Source organism: Scylla paramamosain, chromosome 7 (assembly GCF_035594125.1).
Source record: "Scylla paramamosain isolate STU-SP2022 chromosome 7, ASM3559412v1, whole genome shotgun sequence".
Lineage (NCBI taxonomy): Eukaryota > Metazoa > Arthropoda > Malacostraca > Decapoda > Portunidae > Scylla > Scylla paramamosain.
In genome coordinates, this window is record NC_087157.1 from 6,467,501 (window position 1) to 6,488,615 (window position 21,115).

Genomic DNA, 21,115 nt, shown 5'->3' on the forward strand with positions numbered 1-21,115 from the left:
GCAAGTACTTATTAATATATTGATTTTCACCCACAAATGTTTAGGCAGGATTCCTAGAGGTAAACTTAACTAACCCTGGAATCCCGTGTCTCGCCTCCAGGTGTTCGCCGAGGACCTGGATGGGTCGGCGGTGAACAGCAAGGTAGTATTTCGGATCCAGCACGGCGCCCAGGATAAGTTCGTGATGGATGCCGACAGTGGCGTGATATCCGTGGCCCAGGGCGCTGTGCTAGACCCGGACCGCACGGAGCCGAGAGCCACTACCTACGTGCTGGAGGTGCTGGCCCTGGATGGCGGTATAGGTGGCACGCAGCTCCACGCCCAGACGGTGGTCAACATCACCATCTTGGACGTGAACAACAAGCCACCAATATTTGTCGATCCAGGCACTGTGAGGTGAGTGTTTGGGACTTCGTGATGGTGTTGTTGAGTGATTCCATTACAGGGGATTATGGAAACAACCTATAGCCTGCTAATTTCCACACATTGACTATTATTTATCGGCAAAATATGACGCTTCAAAGTCGTGATCCACCAGACCAAATATTTAAACGCAGTATTAGTTCACACTTTGGTAAATCTAGTTTCATAAAACATGTATTTTCTTCACACTTTCCCAATGCATTAATTAACTGTCTAGTTCCAGTCTTGCCCACGTCACATTTCATAAATAAATCTAACCAAACATTATAATCTAGTATCTGGGTCATCCCTTCAAAATTGCAGAAAGAGAGATTAAGAATATGGCATCAAAGATGAGCCTTTAACTAACACTAGGACTCCAGTAGTGCACAGTGCGTGTTGGTTGGCTGAATCAGTGGAATCACATAATTAGTCACACAATTTAGAAGAGTCTAGATTCAGAAGCCCCCAAAACCAACAACAGAACAATTTGTTGGTTTGCATTCATCAGTGAGACTTTTTAAGACATACATTTCCAAGTTGCATATTTGGTAAATCACCAAAATTAATTTTCATCCATGCTATATATTGATTTTGAACACAATGCAATTTCAAAATATTTCAGATGTGGGGACAGCCATACCCACATAAGTGTGTATTGTACAGGACAACAGTATCTGTAAGTCAACCCATCAGTTTATGCAGTGTATTGAGAAGCAATTTTTTCCAGGGTATATGAGAATGTCAACAGTGGCTTCTTTGTGCACCGAGTGGAGGCTGTGGATCTCGACGCACAGCCCAGACTGCGGTACTCACTTGATCCCCAGAATTCAGAGGCCAGGAATGAGCAAGGTGCCATTGTCAAGGTGAGGACATTTTCCATGCTACAATCCAGAATGTATTTGCATTATTAATGATATGCTGTAAAGGAATGCAGGTACATGAGAATGCCTTGTTCAGAGGATTTTTTATTCATTGTTTCAGCCAACTGAATACAACTATATGGGTGCTTTTGAAATGAACGAAGTGGATGGTGTGATCCGAACTGTTTTGCCCCTGGACCGAGAGCAAGTGGAGGTGATCCGGTTGGGACTAGTATGTGAGGACTTGGAGGCTACTACAGAGAAGCAGACAGCCACTGCCACACTCACTATCCTTGTAGAGGACACTAATGATAATGATCCTCAGTTTAGGAAGCCCTATTACCGAAGAAGTCTTGCTGAAAATTCAAAGAAAGGGACAACAGTCGCATCTGTAGTGGCTGATGACATTGATAAAAACCGGACTATCACATACTCAATGCAGGTAATGTTGAGGACTGCAGTTTAGTATTACAGATTACTTTATGATATGAACCAATTTGCTTGGCTAATACTCATACTAGTATTATATTTAATACAGTTTCAGTTATTGAGAAATTTTTTTTTATCCATCACTAGGGTTCCAAGGAGGTGCTGTCTCTCATGCAACTTGACAGAGAAACTGGAGAGGTTGTTGTTGTGGATCGAGTGGACAGGGAACAGTTTGCATGGCTGAACTTCTCTGTGGAGGCCACAGACTCTGGTGTGCCTCCTCGCTCAAACTCCGTTGATGTTGTGGTTCAGGTGAGTGTGTGTTAATTCTTATCATGGAGATCAGGTGGTACAACCATTATTGACAATATCACAATTCCCTTAACTGAATTTCCATTTGCCTCTGTTAAATTTCTTTTACAGATATAAAGACATGCTGAATCACAAAGTCTTAAGATTAAGAACCTTAAACAATTAACCATATTTATCATCTTTCAGGTTATAGACGAGAATGACAACAATCCTACTTTTATCAACCCACTGTCCAACCTGACAATAAGGGAAGATGCTCCACCAGGCACTTCAGTAACAACAGTCACTGCCACTGACCCTGACTCAGATGATTATGGCCTTATTACCTACTTATTAGACAGAAAATCATCATATGGAAAATTTGAGGTTAGACTGAGTCATGCACACTCATGATGAAATAATTCTTTATTGTATTGAGAATGTGAGTGAAGTATTGCAGTGAGGTGTTATAGACAGATTCTTACATGTACTTTGTTCATAGATTGATCCAGACACTGGGGTTATTACTGTGGCCTCTGCTCTGAACCGGGAAGAGAGGAGCACCTTCAACCTCCTCATTGAGGCTTGGGACAACTACCAGTTTGGGTATGCAACTGGGGAATCCAGGAATGCCTTCATGCAGCTTGGGTGAGTTAAATACTTGTGTGTATGTGTGTGTGTGTGTGTGTGTGTGTGTGTGTGTGTGTGTGTGTGTGTGTGTGTGTGTGTTGCTTTTTTATTTTCCATGTCTCATTTGTCATGACTAAATGTTTAGAGTAAATAAGATGTTTAGTATAATTTCAGATAGTGCAGTTGTTCCCTATGATATGTTGTCCTATGGTATTATGGTCTGTTATTTGTATCTCCTATATACAATATATCATTGTAGCAGGGAATATTATAATCAGAGTGACATAGATTACTTGCTGCTATTTCAGTGTGACAGTTGCTGACATCAATGATGAAGTGCCTGTGTTTGAGGAGCGGGAAGACTGCACCATGATTACTGAGTTTCACCAGCCTCGGGAAACCATCACTGTGGTGCATGCCACTGATGGTGATGACGTAAACTCACCCAATGGCAGGATCCTTTTTTCCATTGAAGGTGGAAATGAGAAAGGTAAGGTTTTGTACATTCTTTTTAAAATTTCTTGTGGCATTGTATCAAAGTTGTGTGGATAAGGAGACAGTTTCATTGTGAAGGCTGGTGTAGAATTTACAAGAAACATGTTAAAACCCCATCAGTGTCTTGTTATTTTCAGATACTATTGTATGGTTTAGATTATTTACACATGCCAGTTAGCCTTACCTCTGCTTTGGGTGATGATAACTTTGAAATATAATATTTTACAAATTGAATGATGTGCAAATGAAATGTACATCCTTTAGGCTGTGCTCTGCAACACTCATTACATCATGTTTTATATTTCAGGTCTGTTTGAGATCCGCAATATAGAAAAAACAGCAGCTGAAATATTTGCTGCCAAGCCCCTTGTTGGCCATTATGGAAACTATTCATTGGAGGTTCAAGCACAAGACAGAGGATTCCCACCAAACTCTGTTTTGTCTCATATTAATATATGTGTACTAGACTTCAATGACCATGCTCCACAGTTTGTCTCTCCATCTGAAAATGTTACAATCAAAGTGCCAGAGGTTTGTATACTGCACTGCCTTTGTGTCTTTTTGTGCATCTATCCTTATAATCTTGACAAACAATAAGTTTTTATGTAATTTCATAGGAGGTTTCAATTAGAAAATTTGGATTAAGATATACAAAATATGTTGCATTGTAAGTTTCAGTTCCAAAGGATTTGCTTTCTTTAAAATTATGAACTGTCACCAATATATATAATTGTAATTGATTCCAAGAATGAAAATGATGCATATATTCCACTTATTTTTATTTTATTTTATTTTTTAATTTTTTTTTTTTTATGTCAAACTAACAGTTTCAACCAAGAAAGTTGTCAGTATCATGACAATCTAGGAAATCTATCTATTTTATCCTAACTCTTATCTCCCTCTGAGAGCATTTCCTATGTGATAGCCATGACAGAACAGTCTCCATCTCCTCTAAACTCATTTTGCAATAGAGATCATTATCACTTAAGTCTTGGGATATTTACTTTAATATGTTTGTTACAGAATGCTACTGTTGGGAGCCTGGTGATACAGGTGAGAGCTACAGATCAGGACATTGGCATCAATGGAGCAGTCCGTTACAGGATCCTAAAAGACACTTTGGGACACTGGCAGACCTTCACCATAGATCAGACAACAGGAGCCATACTGCTGCAAAAGCCTCTTGACAGGGAGAGACAGAAGCTCTATGAGGTGAGTCTTTTGACTTCATATTTTCCTTGTAATATCCAATTTATTGACAATCCACTGTAGGGTATGGAAAGGCTGCAGTATGTAATGTATAATAATATTGACAATGGTATGAGTTACTTCAGGATCCTTAGTTTTGCAATCTCTGTGTTATATGTTTCTCAGGATGTTATGAAATATTGGTATGATATGAGTTTCCACTTTCTCTCTCTCTCTCTCTCTCTCTCTCTCTCTCTCTCTCTCTCTCTCTCTCTCTCTCTCTCTCTCTCTCTCTCTCTCTCTCTCTCTCTCTCTCTCTCTCTCTCTCTCTCTCTCTCTCTCTCTCTCTCTCTCTCTCTCTCTCTCTCTCTCTATGACAGTTTAATCTTATCAATGTAGGAGGATGGCAACTTCCTCAAGTCTCAAGAGTGGCATAGCAGTATACAAAATATACAAGACTGGTTGTATTTTAAACTTTAACTTTGTGCACCATATTTTCTTTATTGTTGGATGATGATTTTTATGAAGCTTGGTGTAGTTTTTGGAGGCAAAGCTGTGTAAAGCACTTCATTGCTTCCGGATTACCCAAGGTGGATGTAGTCCTGAGCATGGAATCGGGAATAGTGATAGTGATGGTGAATATTTTATAATGACAGCAGTGAGTCATGCAGCAAATGTAATTATGGTATTGACAAAAATGGTTGTAATTGTATGCTGCAGCAAGTGTGAGTTGTAATTTTGACACTGTTATTGTTATTTGATAATGCAGTTTCCATTTCCTTTCCAGATAAGAGTTGAGGCATATGACCAGGGAACACCAACACCACTTTCCAATGACCTTGATCTTGCCATCTATGTTCGAAATGTCAATGATTATGAACCACAGTTTGTTCAAGATGAAGTTATCATGAATTTCACAGGTAAGAGGCATTACCTTGGTTATGGCTATTACAGGCCTGTGTCAGTTCTTTCTGTATATATCTCTCTGTTGCCTTGCTCTCTGTAGGAATGTACCACAAAGAAAGTGACCATATGGCAGAACCTCCACCCCTCTCTATGCAAACTTTGCCTTCTTACTTGTTCAAATTATTGGCCTCTACTGACACCTCTTTGACACATGTACTCCTTTACCATAAATTTTTATCTTCCAAGTGGCCTGCCTTCCTTTTCTATTAGCACCTTTAACTTTGTTTGTCATCCTTTCAGTATGGCCATACTATCTGTGTGTATTCTCTTTCATCCATTCCATCATCCCACAATCTACAATGTTTGTGCTGGTGTTCATACCACCTGTCATATACACTTCCATTGGTTTCACCCTCCCATCTTGTCACTCAACATGCTCCTCTCAGCTGGCTAGTTTCCACAGCGCACACTCTTTATTGCTTTGCCCTGTTCCACATCCAGGTCTCGGATTCATACTTGAACATTGGCAGGAAAATATTACTCCTTAAACCTCTTTCATCCATTAACACATTGCTCCCTATCATGACTTGCAAGTGTTCCTATGACACACCTACCTTTTGTAACCCTCTCTCATCTCTCCATACATATTGCCATGTTTACTTGGCACCGTCCCCTGATATTGGAGCATTCACCTCTGCCAGCTTCCATGTTCACTTTGTATATTTCAAGCATGATGATGCTGCAAAACTTTATTTTTTCTGGAGATGTGGACGACTTTGAATAAAATACAGATCATATTCAGCAATTTTCTGCATAAAAGGGGTTTTGGATGTATTAAACAGATCAATTTTAAACAAAAGATAGTCAAGCTCTGATTTTTTTTTTATACTAAAAATTTCTGAACATTATTTCATACTGTCATTTTCTTGGTTCTGAAATCATTAATTAATGTTCTTTACACTCATCATTTTCCACTTTCTAATCTATCTTCATATTTACATATATACAAAGTCGAAGCCTCTCTTTAATTCTTAGCTGGGTTTGAAACTATTTGTTAATTATTTCTTATGAATCCCCAAAGGCTATGCCCAGAAGTCTCCATTCTAGTCCTAAAATTTTCTAATTCTTCCATTCTCTTCTTTCACCTTACTCATGTACTGTTTTCTTTGGAGATGGTCTTCTTGCACCCTTCACATTTTCCATGATCATTTGTTATATTCATTTGTCAAGTATAAGTATATAAACATACCTGGCTTCTTTCTACAACCACATCTCCATGCCTTGTATGTAACACAGAAAACTATAACTGAAAAATTTCCAACTGTTTCTATAGTACTGATTATTTTCTAAAATCCTTTAATGAACTCATTTGTGAAGTCTTTCTCAGCTCAGTTTTGCATTCATTCAGTATTCATCATTTTTCATACATAATTATACTTTGCAAAATTTCAGTAGCACATTACACACTAGAAATTTATGCAGTGAAATTTACTTTAGCTACATACAGTCTTCTTTATATTCTTAATTGACTTCTAGTGAAGCATCAGTCTGTTTTATAACATACAAATTTTTACACACCACCATGATCTCTATTATCACTCAATAAGTGTTTGTTAATTGTTATTTTCACAATTATTTTGTGATTTCCAGAACACAAATCACCAAGAGCAGAACGCTTCAAGTTAGTAGACACAGTTGACTTAGATGATGTGGATGAGGAGAACACTGCCCAGGTGTGCTATTTCATTGTTGGTGGAGATGAATACAACACCTTCAATCTTGATCGGTTCACCCATGAAATAATGGTGAGGCTGGTTGTTGTGGTTGCCTGAAGAAAAAATTTATTTGAATATCCTTATGTTAAAGATGGTTGTTCTTATAATTGTGACATTTAAGATAATTCAGTATACATTATATGCATGATATATCTGTGTTTCTGTTCATTTGTATGTTTATTAATAATTCAACTACCTGTAACAGGCTGTCAAAGAACTGGACCGAGAAGTAGATGACCATTATACACTTCTTGTGAAGGCCACAGAAGACTGTCTCTCCAAGCCTGAGCCTGTTTCCTTCTTTGACCCAAGGGATGATACACTTCTCAAAGTTCACGTCTTTGTAAATGACATCAATGACAATCCTCCAAAGTTTACTCGAGAGGTGTTCACTGGCGGCATAACTACTGCTTCAGACTTTGGTCTTCAGGTTATGAGACTGACGGTAAGGCAGGAGTGAAAGTCTTGTAGCAGGAAGACAGATACTAGGAAAGATTAAGCTCACATACTATATACAAGTATCTTTGATCAGTTAATGACCATATGGCAGAATACTGTTCAGTGATATGTAGATATTTGTCTGTTGTATTTAATGTGTTTGGTCAAAGCTTACCTTTAACCATAAAAAGGTGTCAATTTAATATTTGTCTGTCTTGTTTTGCATATTAACACCTGTCATTTGCATTCAGAAATTTACCTGCAAAATTGCTTATTTGGAGACTGCTTTCAGGCTTATGACCCAGATGCTGGAGAGAACAGTCGGTTGCGGTATTATATGGATGGGCGTGTCCAAGAAACATTGTCAGAAAACTTGGATAATGTTCGTCGTTCACCCTTCATTGTTGATCCTGTCTCCGGGATTGTGAAGCTCAACTTTGACCCACAGAAAGGAATGAAGGGATATTTTGATTTCAAGGTATGAAAAAATATATTTTGAGTGAACTTTGGAATATTATGTGTTGTTGCTAAGTTTTCTATGTGCTGTCTAATAATTTCCATGACCACATTCTATTTTTTTTTTCCCCATTAAGGTATACGTCAATGATTCAAGTGGATGGGGAGACCGAGCAAGAGTGTTCATATATCTACTTAGAGAAGACCAAAGAGTGAGGTTCATTCTCAGACAATCACCAGATGAGGTATGTCATTATTTTGCATCATTAGTAGGTTATGTAATACTTCATGTCACTATGTCTGTATGAATTGCAGTTTTGCTGATGAAATGTGCAGAACCACAAAGACTCATTATTTCTCATTGAATGAAAAGTGGTTGGAAGGAAGTATTGGAAGTTAGTGTTTAAAAAAAAACTTTTCATTTTGACAGTTATGGTATTTATGATTCACTAAAACATGTTATTTTGTTTTTTAGATAGGATTGTGAAATGCCTCAGTATTTAACTTCACAATGCATCTGATTCTCTGCAGGTTCGAGAACAGGTAGAATATTTCCGAGACTACCTTGGAAATATTACTGGAGCAATTGTTAATGTTGATGATTTTCGAGTTCATGAAAATCATGATGGCACAGTTGACAAGACAAAGACAGACCTATACCTGCATCTGGTAGACCGCAATGATAACTCTGTCCTGGAGGTGAAGCAGGTCTTGGCCATGATTGACAAGAATGTGGAACACCTTGATCACCTCTTTAAGGTACTTTTGTCCCTTCATTTATTTATCTTTTTATTTATTTATTTATTTATTATTATTATTATTATTATTATTATTATTATTATTATTATTATTATTATTATTATTATTATTATTATTATTATTATTGTCTAGATCAGTTAAAAAATGCCACTAAAGGCTTGAATTCTGATTTGATTAATTCCTCTTTCATGACACAGGTTTGATGTTATCTAATTGGCAAATGTGCTAGATAAGAAACACTCCTGATAAAAATATAGTTGATCATTAGAATTGAAAATTTCTGAAAGAACCACAGTTGGCCCAGCAAGCCACTAGTTATGATTTTTTCCTGCCCATGAAACAGAAAACAAGGCTCAGTCTGTACTGGACTTGCACTTCCTGTTCTAGTAGTATATAGTGATTTATGGGCCACTGAATAATTAATCCTTATAATCATGTGCTTCTTATGGGAAAGTATGAATTGTCTCATGTAAGAAAGAACCTTTTCAATTTTGTAGTGTGGGGATTGGAATGCAGAAATGTTGCTTTGTTTAGTAAACTTTTGTAGAAATATGATAAAGAGTTAGTGGTTTATGAGTAACAAATGATTATATACTCATGCATGAATATTTAATCTTGTGGTATTCGACTGTTAGTCTTTATTTGCCTAGTTAATAAATGCTTTCTTTCATGGTATATTATGGGGTGACATTTCTTTTGGAGATGTGCCATTGCCAAGATTTCTTTCTCCTGAAAATCTTAACCTATCAGATGTGGTATTTATGACTGAAGACTTAATGGATAATGAACATGCACTAAATCACATAAGAAACTTTTAACTTCTATTTAAATGTAACTATCAGTAGACATGAAAGTAATATTCATGCTGGGTGACCTATGCTGCTTGCTGGAACTGGTGAAGGGAAGTGGATGATAATTAGACAAAGTACAGTATGATTAAATAGTAATTTGCTTGGTCACTGCATTTCTTTATAAACAAAGTGTTGCTTATTTTTAAGCTTGGTTGCTGTATTAATGGTGGATTTATTTCCTCCAAGACTGCATGGTAACAAGAGGCTAATTCTTACTAACATCTTCACTACTGTTGCCATAGGAATTAAATGTGTTGGACACCCAGCGTGCCGAGCTGATCACTGCTGGAGCCAAGGAGGAAGATCTGCTTTTCCTGTGGCTGGTTGGAGTGATCGTCTTCCTCACATTGCTTCTTGTCCTTACTGTGGCACTCTGTCTGTCACAAAAAGCCCGCTACTCCAGACGACTGAAGGCTGCCACTGCCACAGCCTTTGGGGAATGTAAGTGATCAGTTTGTTATAGTTATATGTGATGTGAACAAAATGCATGAAATTTAAAAAGTTCTGCTCCCTCTGTCTGAAGCACCAGTAGAGTGATTGATTTTGTGAGCGTAAGAGCTGAGATGACAAATGTCATGCTGAATCAAAATATTTGATGAGCATTATATATACAGAAATATGTGTGTGTGTGTGTGTGTGTGTGTGTGTGTGTGTGTGTGTGTCTCCTCGTACTTTATTATCTTTACTTAACTGTAATTTATACTTTATTATCTTTACTGTAATTTATATATTCTTCAGCTACACTCCTGTGGTCCCCTCTTCACTTATGTTTTCATCCAATTTTTTTTTTTTATTGGGTGCACACTTTATTTTGATACTACCTTCCTATTTTGTTTTTCGTGTTAATTTAGGCATCTCCCTTTCCTTATGCTTTTCTTCTCTTGTGTGTGTTTTTATCTAGTTGTATTGTACAAGGCACAAGCCAAAGCTCTTTTTGCCCTGTTTCCATAATCATATTTATCTAGTTTCTCTTTAAACATGAGTACACTGTTTGCTGCAACCAACTCTTCCTTCAAATTGTTCCAGATTTCAATAGTTCTATACTGGAAGCTGCATTTCTTGGTGTCACTTGAACATCCACTCTTCTTGATTTTCTTTCCATGTCCTCTCGTCCATCTCTCTCTCCTCCATCTGTGATACCAAGTCATTTCTGTCTTTTCTTTCAATATTGTTTACTAATTTGTACATTGTTTTAAGGTCTCCTTTTTCTCTTCTCTCTTGTAGTGTTGGTAATCCCTTGTCATGAAGTCTTTCTATGATTTCTTCATAGCTTAAGTCTTTCAATTCTTTCATAATCTTTGTCACTATTTTCTGTATTCTTTCCAGTTTCTGTATATCTTTTTTCTATGTGGAGCTCAAACTACTGCTGTGTATTCCAATTTAGGACGTATCATGGTTGCTATAATTTTCTTCATCATTTCTTGATCTAAATAGTTGAACACCACCCTAATATTTGTTAACAAGCTGTATGTAGAGCCGAATATCCCATTTATGTGTCTTTCAGGTGATAGTGTGTCCTGAATCATTACTCTCAAATCTTTTTTTTTTTTCCTTCATTATTTTTCATTATTTCTCCTCCCATTTTGTATTTCCATGAAGGTCTCTTTACTTTTTCCAATTTCCAACACAGCATTTTCTGGTGTTAAAGTCTAGTCTCCATCTTTTTTTTTTTTTTGTTGTGTGTGTGTGTGTGTGTTCTTTTCTTTTCCTTTCTGTGGTTGTAGGTCTTTAATTTAAGATGAAATACATTCACTATCTTTACTAGTTGCACATTTAAATAAATCACATTATTTACATGTATGGCACATAGTATATATTGAGCACAATCCTTAATGTATTATTTATATGCACATTTATAATGAGCACAATAGTGACCATCCACTAGTAAGTTCATTGTCTACAGGTTCACACGATCCAGGCCTCACTCGCACCTCTGCCGTCCCCAACACCAACATTCACAGCGTGGAGGGCAGTAACCCTATATGGATGTCTGGGTTTGACAATGACTGGTACAAGGATGAGGACTCCCTGAGGTATCAACAGTTTGTGTGAGTTTGCATGACTTTCTGTTTTGTTTATGATTTATGTATCCTGAGTTTATCAGCCTGCCAAGTAACAGAGACTTTTCACACTTGTCATCCTAATGTCAAAAATATTTGACTTTTTATATGAATTTGTTTGGTTGACAAAAAGGAATGTTAATGTTTATAAATTTTGTTTCATTTTTTTGGTTAAAATTGTGTTCACACAAATGGTTGATTGGTGAAACTTAGATTACCATGTCTGTCATAGTTGACTGATTTTTTGGGTGTAGACGCTCCCATTTATCAGGAGTGGGTACGAGTATACAATATGTTTACTGTGGACACAATTTTTATTTATTTTTTTCTATGATTATAAGACATTGAAATCATGGGTATGATAAAAAATTGAAATCATGGATATGATGAAAAAATAGTACCTCCTTAAGTCACTGCCACTCCGATCAATTAATTCTTAAAGGATGGGAATGTCGCACTTTATGGTCCCTTTTTTTTTTTTTTTTTTTTTTTTTTTTTTTTTATCTAACTTGGTTATTGAAAATCTTGAAATACTTTATCCATTTCCTTTAGGACATCCTTTATATATAAATCTGGCACTTGACAGCTTTATTATATATTTTTATGTTTATATGTATACACCTTTATTTCTTTTCATTGCTCAATAGAGATTTAAGTGTATGATCAAAGGGAATTATTTTGATATTCTTGTATGTAGTTTCACAAGCTGTATTACGGTCTTTGTTCTAATGAACGAAAGTACTTGGAAATTTCTTAAACCTGATTTATTGAAAACTTTCGTACAGTACACATTGTAAGGTTACCTATGTACCTATATTTTTCAATCTTCACTTCCACTTCTGGGATGGCCTGGTCACAGCAGAATGGTCTCTCTTCTTGTCAAGCATTCATCTCTTGCTGTGTCTCCTGTTGTCTTTTCTTCCAAAATTCATCCAATCATTTTAGGCTGTGGAATAAAATGTACTTTCATTTTGAGATCCATGTCTGGTATATATATAACAATTTATACATTAATGTTTATTGTCATCCTTTTTTTGTGTACTTCTAACTATCTTTTGCCTTAAGTAACGTTTATTATATATATAAATGTCATCCTTTTTTTGTGTACTTTTAACTATCTTTTGCCTTAAGTATGTTGTTGCCTTGCATGAACTTCTCCAGATCCCATCATCTAGGCACCATATGATATCACCATCTCTCTTGCACTTTAGAGGTTTCCATTACATTTGAAACCTTGTACAAATAACTCTCACTCTGTCTTTATTATGCTGTAGTACATAAGCACTTTATTTACACTGAGTGGATTTTTGGTTTTTATTTACTCTTAAGTAACCTTAAAAGTTTTTGCGACAATTATACTATTTTTATTTTTGTCAGTACAGGAAATACATTTATAGATTAAATTTTACAAAATCATATTTAAAAAAAAAAATTAACATTACAGTCATCAAAGTGAAGGAAATGACAGTTTGGATGACAATGCAGTGGATCCTCACAGCCTTTCTCCTCGGGGTGACCGTGATGTGCCTTACATCACTCAGAGCAATGTGCCCAACCCATTATCAAGGTGAGGCTTGCTTGCAGTTGTATATAGTATATTTTCATTAACTTATAACAAATTAAGTGGCCCTGTATTCTAATTTAGGAGACTGGAATAAAGTTTATAGTATCTGTGCCTTTGGGAATATTGTTTAAAATGTGATTAGGAGACTCTGTAATAAAGTTTATAGTATCAGTGCCTTTGGGAATATTGTTTAAAATGTGAGTATCTAATTTTCTTTGACAGCAGTTCTTGTAGTTGCAGTAGGATGTGAGATTACAGAAATAAAACTAAACGAGAAGAAAAGAAAATAAATTGATTAATTAATAATAACAATAATAATAATAATATTAATAATAATAATAATAATAATAATATTTGAACTTTAAACCTGGGAGAGGAAAGAAATTAATGAGGAAGGAAGGGATGACTGAATTTGATGTGAGAATTGTAAGGCAATTGAAGAACAGAACTGAGATATATGAAGTGGAAAAAAAGAAAAAAGAGGTTATGTTACTGGAGCAGTTGTGAATAGTTGTGAATTGGTCATGAGAGTCTTGACTGGTCCTGAATGGTGGGGGGGAAGCAGGGTTAATCCAGCCCCTAAGTTTGTGATGCTCCCACTAAATGTGGTCACTGATCAGTCCTCTCCCACCTAAAAGACAACCTCTTAAGATGTCAGGGCCATATACTATGGGGATAGGTCGAGACAAAGATTGATTTACTACACACATTATTCTTATGTACACATACACCTGTGCTTCCCCATCTTAATCTCTCTCCTTCCTCTCTCTGCCACAGCCCAGAGATCCACAGTACGATTTCAGAATACAGCTGCTGACCAAATCTCCTCACATATGGTAGGTCTGTCCAAAAAGTTATCTACCCTTAGGCCAGGTTGCTCACTTTTTTTGGGTAATAACAAGTGTTTTTCAAGTAGGCCCTTGAAACTCCTCATGCTTACCCCCATTTGGTCATTCCAGTAAAAACGTTGGAAGCATTTCTGAAAGACATCCTGAAACAGCTACCAGATACACTGTCACAACCTGCATTATGTCTCTTCAGTACTTTTTCAGCAGCATTCTCAGCTGAGAAAACCAGAGATTACAAGGAAACATTTCTGAAGAGTAGGGAGCCTGGCCAACCACAGGGTTTTTGTGCATGGACAAAAATCCTGGATCTGATGGAAAATGTAATTGAACACAAAAGACAGGATCTGTTGGAGTCAGCCAGCAGGTACCTTAATCATGACAATGCCCCTGCCCATTCTTGGTATCTGATCCATGACTTCATGGCATTGCACTAAATTCCTCAGGTTGGCCAGGCTCCCTACTCTTTCAGAATGGTTCTTTGTAATTTCTGGCTGTTTTCTCAGCTAAGCATCTAATTTGGGTCAAGGAAACATAATACAGGACATAATTGTGTGTTTGGAAGCCATTCTGGAACATGTCTTAAAGAAATGTTTCAGACAGAAAGACAGGCATAGAGTAAGTGGACAGACTCATTAGAGGCTTAAATTTTAGGGCAGAGTTAGGACCCAAAACTTTTTGTCCTCTGGCCTAAGATTGGATACTTAAACTTGATTAAGCAGACTTCATATGTGAGAGATGTGGTGAACTGCTGTGGAGTAAGATGGGTAAGCAGCACCCAAATTATTGACACTCTCTCTCTCTCTCTCTCTCTCTCTCTCTCTCTCTCTCTCTCTCTCTCTCTCTCTCTCTCTCTCTCTCTCCTATTATGGTAATTGTATTATGTGTGTTATCTGCCGTGCTTGGATTTACACAGTTATATACAGTTTGGTTTTGTGGGTTTGCAGGTTTAGTCAAAACTACAGACTAGATAGCCAAGATGACTGTTCTAAAGGAGAAAGAATGTATTTAAGAAAGTAGGTGAGTTGTTTGATCCAGTTAAGGTGACAATGTAGCAGTGGTGTTTTGTATCAAAAAGAAAACAGGATTTTGCCATGCCTTCTCAAAAATTTCAGGACTTGCTTTCACTACCAAATTGTCAACTGGGCTAGATCAGCCAGCTCACTTTTGTTGGTTTTGGCCTGCCTCCTGCAGAACCATTATTAAAAATCTTGTCAGTGTTTTGAACTGGTAGAGGTCACAGAAAATCAGCAAAGCCACAAAATCCAATAGTAACTATGTAAATTACAGCAAGCATATGTACAGTAGCAATAACACAGCACTGTCCTTGGCAGATGTCTTGCAGGAATTAACATGCTGGCTTGCTACAGTCAATGAAAGCTGATCTTGTGTCACACTGGCACACACTGCTTGTGGAGTGCATTTTTTTTTTTAAGGCCTCCAGGAAACAAAAATTGGGCTGGGACAAAAATTTATTTAATGGCATTTCAAGTGCATTTTTCCTCCTCACTCACACCCATAGCAACAATGACCAGCTCAGGGTGAAACATACTATATTCTGATCATGCTGTGCTGTTTGTGGTGATGAGTGTGAGGCAGATAAGTCAAGGCAATATCACTCCATCATAGATCTTCACATCAGGCTTGAATGGTGTTGATATAGCAAAACATTAATTTAAAAAACGCAAGGCTTCTAGAACATTATACAAAAATTCATCAATGAAGGCAATGAATAATTGTCTTTTCACAACCACAGTGGTGGCATCCCTTTACCTTTTTAAACTCTTGTGGATACTAGCTTCTCTATGAAGGCAGTTGGACTAATTTGTTTTGTGGCTACTAGCTTCTCTATGAAGGCAGTTGGAATAATTTGTTTTCTATTAAGGCAGTTAAACTCTAATTTGATTTTTACAGCAAGGTAGCTGAAGGAATGCCACCAGTGAGCTGTGAAAAGATCATTCCTCACTGTTTCTCTTGGTGAATTTTTGTATGATGCTTTTAGAACTTTCATGTCTTCTATTCTAATTCACATGTTTTGTTATATTGACACCATTAAAGCCTGACATGTGGAGATGTATGATGGAATGATATCACCATGACTTGTCTGCCTTGCACTCATCACTAAAAACACCAAAGAAAGAAGAGAACATAATGCGTTTCAATCCAAGAAAAAGCTGATTACACGTCACCAAAGACACCATGAATATGGACTCGAGTAATTAACACTGGTCATTGTTGCTATGGGTATAGGGAGGAGGAAAGATGCACATGAGATGCCAAAATGTCAATTTGTTCCTGGCTATTTTTTATGTCTGCTGGGAGGTCTTAATTAAAATACACCACCCAAGCAGTGTGTGCCACTATGACAAGATTGGCGTTCACCAACTGTGCAAGAGCCATGACATTATGCAGGTATATAATATGAAATGATAGAGTTACTGATAAGGTTCTATCACTAGAATCATGAAAACAGCTTCACTATGGCCTCTTGAAAGTACCAGTCAGGATGAGACAACCAGATATTTCCAAATAAGGACAGTATCTTGCATATTAACCTCAAGAACACAATTAACAAAAATCATCAAGGTATCTCAAGTCATGCTGCCAGATCTTATTACCATTATCACTTGTTTGCTGTGAGGTAATTATGAAAAATACATTACCACCATTGCTGTCTGATTTTCTATACCAGCTTCTTGCACAATATAAATTTAAAAAAAAAATTTAAAATTCAGGAAAAAATCAAATTCAGGAAAAAAATCAATATCTGCCAAGATTGGCATTAGCTCTCTTGTTGAGTATATGAATCTGTACTTAATTTTGGTGATCCAGTTTTGTAGCTGATCAGCCCACAAAATAAATACAGGTTACCCAAACAATTCATATTTTTCACAGCACATTGATATTACTTAAAAAAGATATGATGTGATGTTTGAGAGGCTGATTACAGTTGCTATCCCCATAATCAGGCAATACCTCTACATTAGAGATATACGAGTATGTATCTAAATTTATCTGTTCTATATGCCTCACACCTAACTCCTCTGACTATAAGAAATTCTTTGCCTACTTTACTTCCAAAGTGGAGCACATTCTGATTCTCTTCCCTTTTACAAAGATCTCCATTCTTGGAGATTCCATTGTTCACCAACAGCTTTGGCTTTCCTCTCCCTTCATCTTCATCTGTTCTTGTGCTATATATGATAGAGAGATGGCCAACAAGGGGTACTTGAGCCTTTAGCACCTGAATCTCATGCACTTCATATTTCTGCCCAGAATCATGCCAGGTCTGTTTTCCAACTAGCCAAAAAACTCCTTCATTAATAGAAAGTGTCAAAATCTTTCAAGAACTAACTCCCCCTTGTGACTTCTAGCACCTAGCCAAAAACATCTCCAATAACTTGGCTCCTTCATCTTTCCCTCCTTTATTTCAACCTGATGGTACCACTGTCATCTCATCTATTTCTAATTTCAACCTGATGGTACCACTGTCATCTCATCTATTTCTAAACCTGAACTCTTCATGCAAACCTTTGTTTATTCAGAGCTTGTTCCTTCCTCTCCTCCACCCTCTGACTACTTCATGCTACCCATTAAAATCCTTCACAATGATGTTTTCTCTGCCACCACTGGCCTAAATCCTCGGAAGGCTTATGGACCTGATGGGGTCCCTCCTATTTTTCTCCAAAACTATGCCTCTGTGCTTGCCTTTGTGCTTGCACCTTATCTAGTCAAACTTTTTCATTTCTGTCTGTCAACATCTACCTTTCCTTCTTGCTGGAAGTTTCCCTACATTCAGCCTGTTCCTAAAAAGGGATGACCATTCTAATTCCTCGAGCTACTGTCCTATTGCTTAAATTTTCTGCCTATCTGAAGTCTTTGAATCTATCCCCAACAGGAAGATTCTTAAACATGTATCACTTAACAAGCTTCTATCTGTTCACCAGTAAGGGTTCCATCAAGGCTGCTCTACTGGATCTGGCTTTTCTTACTGAGTCTTGGTCATCCTCTTTTAGAGATTTGGTGAAACTTTTGCTGTCACCATGGATATATCAAAAGCTTTTGATTGAGTCTGGCACAACTTTGATTTCCAAACTACCCTCCTACAGCTTCTATCCTTCTCTCTGTAACTTCATCTCAAGCTTCCTTTCTGATTGTTCTATTGCTGCTATGGTAGGTGGTCACTGTTCTTCTCCTAAATCTATTAACAGTGGTGTTCCTCAGGGTTCTTTCCTGTCATGCACTCTCTTCCCATTATTCATCAGTGATCTTCTAAACCAAACTTCTTGTCCTGTCCACTCCTACACTGATGATACCACCCTGTATGTCTTTTCATAGATGTCCAACCCTTCAGGAAGTAAACAGTTCATGCAGAGAAGCCACAGAAGACCTTACTTCTGATCTCTAAAATTTCTAATTAAGGCAGAGCAAACTTGGTATTGTTCAGTGCCTCAAAAACTTAATTCCTCCATCTATTTACTCGACACAACCTTCCAGACAACTATCCCCTCTTCATCAATGACACTCAACTGTCCCCTTCTTCTACACTGAACATCCTTGGTCCGCCCTTTTCTTATGATCTAAACTGAAACTTCACATCTCATCGCTAACTAAAACAACTTCTATGAAGTTAAACATTCTGAGACGTCTTTGCTAGTTTTTCTCATCCCCCCACCAGCTGGTGGGGGGGTGAGAAAATGCACCAATCAGCTGCCTTGCTGAAAACAGGAAGAGAAGGCATAGGGCACAGCCTCTGGATCAGGTTGGCTTACAATGACTTTAGTTGCAGTGGTGGTAGCCAGTATAGATAGAAAAAAAAAAAAAAAACATTCTTATTCACTACTGGATAATTAATCTTGGTTTGTTACCTTTTTACATCTTTAAGTCCTAAGTATTTGATTTTTAAATATGGTAATAAAGAAGCATCTTAATACTCACCTGGTTTTGTGTTGGTGTGGGAAGAGGTTTAAGACAAGGTATTATTGATGAATTATGTTGAAGAAAACTGAAATACAAAGAAGTTTCAGTGTTACTGAAGATATGGTTTGTCATTATTGAAGGATCTTGTAAGCATTATATCAGTTAACTGAAGCCTATGAATTCTCAGTATGACTTGAACTTCCCAAACCTTCCTACCATACTTCTATTTCCTCTGAGAACAGTCAGGTAGGCAGACATCCGGCTGCTGCTTCTCTGCCAGTCCTCCTCCCACTCCTGTCTTGAGCCTGTAAATAAGTTTCAGATCATTATCTGTGTACACAGTGATGGTTAGATAATTGTAAAGGGCTCTAAGCAATAAGCAGTTGCATTTATGGCTCTATGACATTTAAATCTGGCATGGGAACCTACAAAATTTCTATATAGGATGACCTATGGAGAGAAAAGGGTTGTGAAATGTAAGAATGAGGAATATAAAGTATTGCTTGCCAAGACAGTATTTTATGACTGGTATAATTCTGGATAATAATGCTTCCACAAACAGTACCTGAATAGCTCCCTCCTTATTCATGGGTTCACCATTCACAGATTTTCCCATATGGCACCTAACTACTTATTAAAGTTTATCCAAGAACTATGAGAATAAAATAAAAAAGCAGTGATCATACAAGTGAAGAAAGAAACATTTCTAAGCAAAGATGTGGAAATAGTAGCTGTTAAGTGTTCAAGATATTACATGGTAACATGGTTGGTAATGGTAATGGCAGTAGCAACAGTAATTCTTGTAAAGGGAAAGAACAGAACTTTACCATCACCACCATCACCATACACATTTCCACACAATGTTATGCACTTCAGTTTTTAGTCCCACTGATTGCATACAAGTACTTCTTTCCCTGAGAAAAGTTAATATTCACTTAAGTTTAAAAATAAGTATATAATTGGTTTCTGTAGTGACAAGTATTTATATTTATTCAGTAATTGAAGATGTTTAAAGTGTAGGAGTAATTTCCTTAGAAAGCAATATTATGATTACTTATTTGAAATGCAACTTTTTCTGTAACTAAGGCACCTTACATGATGATAGCCTTTTCTAAATGTATCATTATTCAGTAGCAGCATTCAAGGAATTTATGGTGAGTTTTGAATGCAAAGACTTACACTGTTAAGTGATCTTAACATATTGCTACATATCGATATCAGTATGTAATTGAATTTATTGCAAAGTAAATTTTTTCTCTTTCTCTCACAGGGAGTCCAGCACCGTGGGGTCCAACACCCAGCTGATGAACAATGAACACCCAAATATCAACGACACGTATCGAGCCAATCTCTACCAGACTTTCCACAAGATTGCAAACCCCTTGGTTGACAAAAAACTTGAAACCACTGAGCTCTGACACAATACAAAGAAATATAATATATAGTTTCATAACTTGTACTACATTTTTATGAAAGTACTTGCAGTGTCTTAAGTCCTCAGGTGTTCATATAGTCACTCACAAGACAGCAATGATAGGCTTTGACTTATTCTCAGAAAATCAGTATAGGTGATGCTCAAGCTCAAATGCAACTTATTGTGCCGATGTGTGTTACAAGTGTACTTTGATGTGTAACTCAGACTAATTTACTGTCGACAAGTGCACGTGTTGCCTGATATATTGGAATTAGTAAACAGCTGCCAGATTTGGTGAATCCACATATCATAGATTTCACTTATTCCCATTTTGTTCATTCATATTTATTGTTAAACTACTCATTGACGTGATTTCTTCATAGCTCACTGTGATTGTATGGTGGGTGCCACATCGATGATATTTTGTACAAAGTTCCCTGCTTCGATGATTTAGCTTTTGTACATGAAAATGAAATATTATTTATCATACATTTTGCAAAGCTTCCTCAATTTTCATATCAGTGTTTCATATTGTAGATAAATGTTTATACTTTAGGTTAGATTTTTTCACTGTCCGCTGCAAAGTCATGTCAGTATACTAGTACCATTTGATACAACGAATTCTAGTACTGGATGGTGATAATAAAATACTTTCTTAAGTTCCTACTCATTTGTTTTCTTAACCTTAATTATATATGCTTATCAGTCAATATACCAAGCCAGCCATCCCATACATGGTGGCCCAGACAAAGCACCACACACTCATACACACACATTAATTTCTTTCTATCCCTCCTATATTACACCACACATACTCCTCGAACACCTC

The 21,115-nt window shown here is 37.0% G+C and overlaps 2 protein-coding genes across 2 annotated transcripts in view; one reads left to right on the forward strand and one right to left on the reverse strand.

The window, feature by feature from the left end:
• LOC135102469 (cadherin-23-like) overlaps positions 1–20,952 on the forward strand; it is a 95,790-nt gene extending 74,838 nt beyond the window's left edge. The window contains exons 15-33 of the mRNA XM_064007784.1: positions 101–396; positions 1,133–1,268; positions 1,387–1,707; positions 1,842–2,006; positions 2,193–2,372; positions 2,488–2,633; positions 2,924–3,105; positions 3,418–3,641; positions 4,134–4,322; positions 5,086–5,218; positions 6,855–7,009; positions 7,185–7,424; positions 7,710–7,895; positions 8,011–8,118; positions 8,405–8,632; positions 9,726–9,924; positions 11,369–11,531; positions 12,988–13,110; positions 20,143–20,952. Coding sequence (XP_063863854.1) covers positions 101–396; positions 1,133–1,268; positions 1,387–1,707; positions 1,842–2,006; positions 2,193–2,372; positions 2,488–2,633; positions 2,924–3,105; positions 3,418–3,641; positions 4,134–4,322; positions 5,086–5,218; positions 6,855–7,009; positions 7,185–7,424; positions 7,710–7,895; positions 8,011–8,118; positions 8,405–8,632; positions 9,726–9,924; positions 11,369–11,531; positions 12,988–13,110; positions 20,143–20,290 — 3,522 coding nt within the window. The 3' untranslated portion in view covers positions 20,291–20,952. The remainder of the gene's footprint in view (positions 1–100; positions 397–1,132; positions 1,269–1,386; positions 1,708–1,841; positions 2,007–2,192; positions 2,373–2,487; positions 2,634–2,923; positions 3,106–3,417; positions 3,642–4,133; positions 4,323–5,085; positions 5,219–6,854; positions 7,010–7,184; positions 7,425–7,709; positions 7,896–8,010; positions 8,119–8,404; positions 8,633–9,725; positions 9,925–11,368; positions 11,532–12,987; positions 13,111–20,142) is intronic.
• The window catches only part of LOC135101960 (potassium channel subfamily T member 2-like), a 523,352-nt gene continuing 514,526 nt past the window's right edge, over positions 12,290–21,115 (reverse strand). Inside the window, 3 exon segments of the mRNA XM_064006426.1 lie at positions 12,290–12,489; positions 18,891–18,957; positions 19,089–19,177. The gene's annotated coding sequence lies outside the window, so the exon portion shown is untranslated.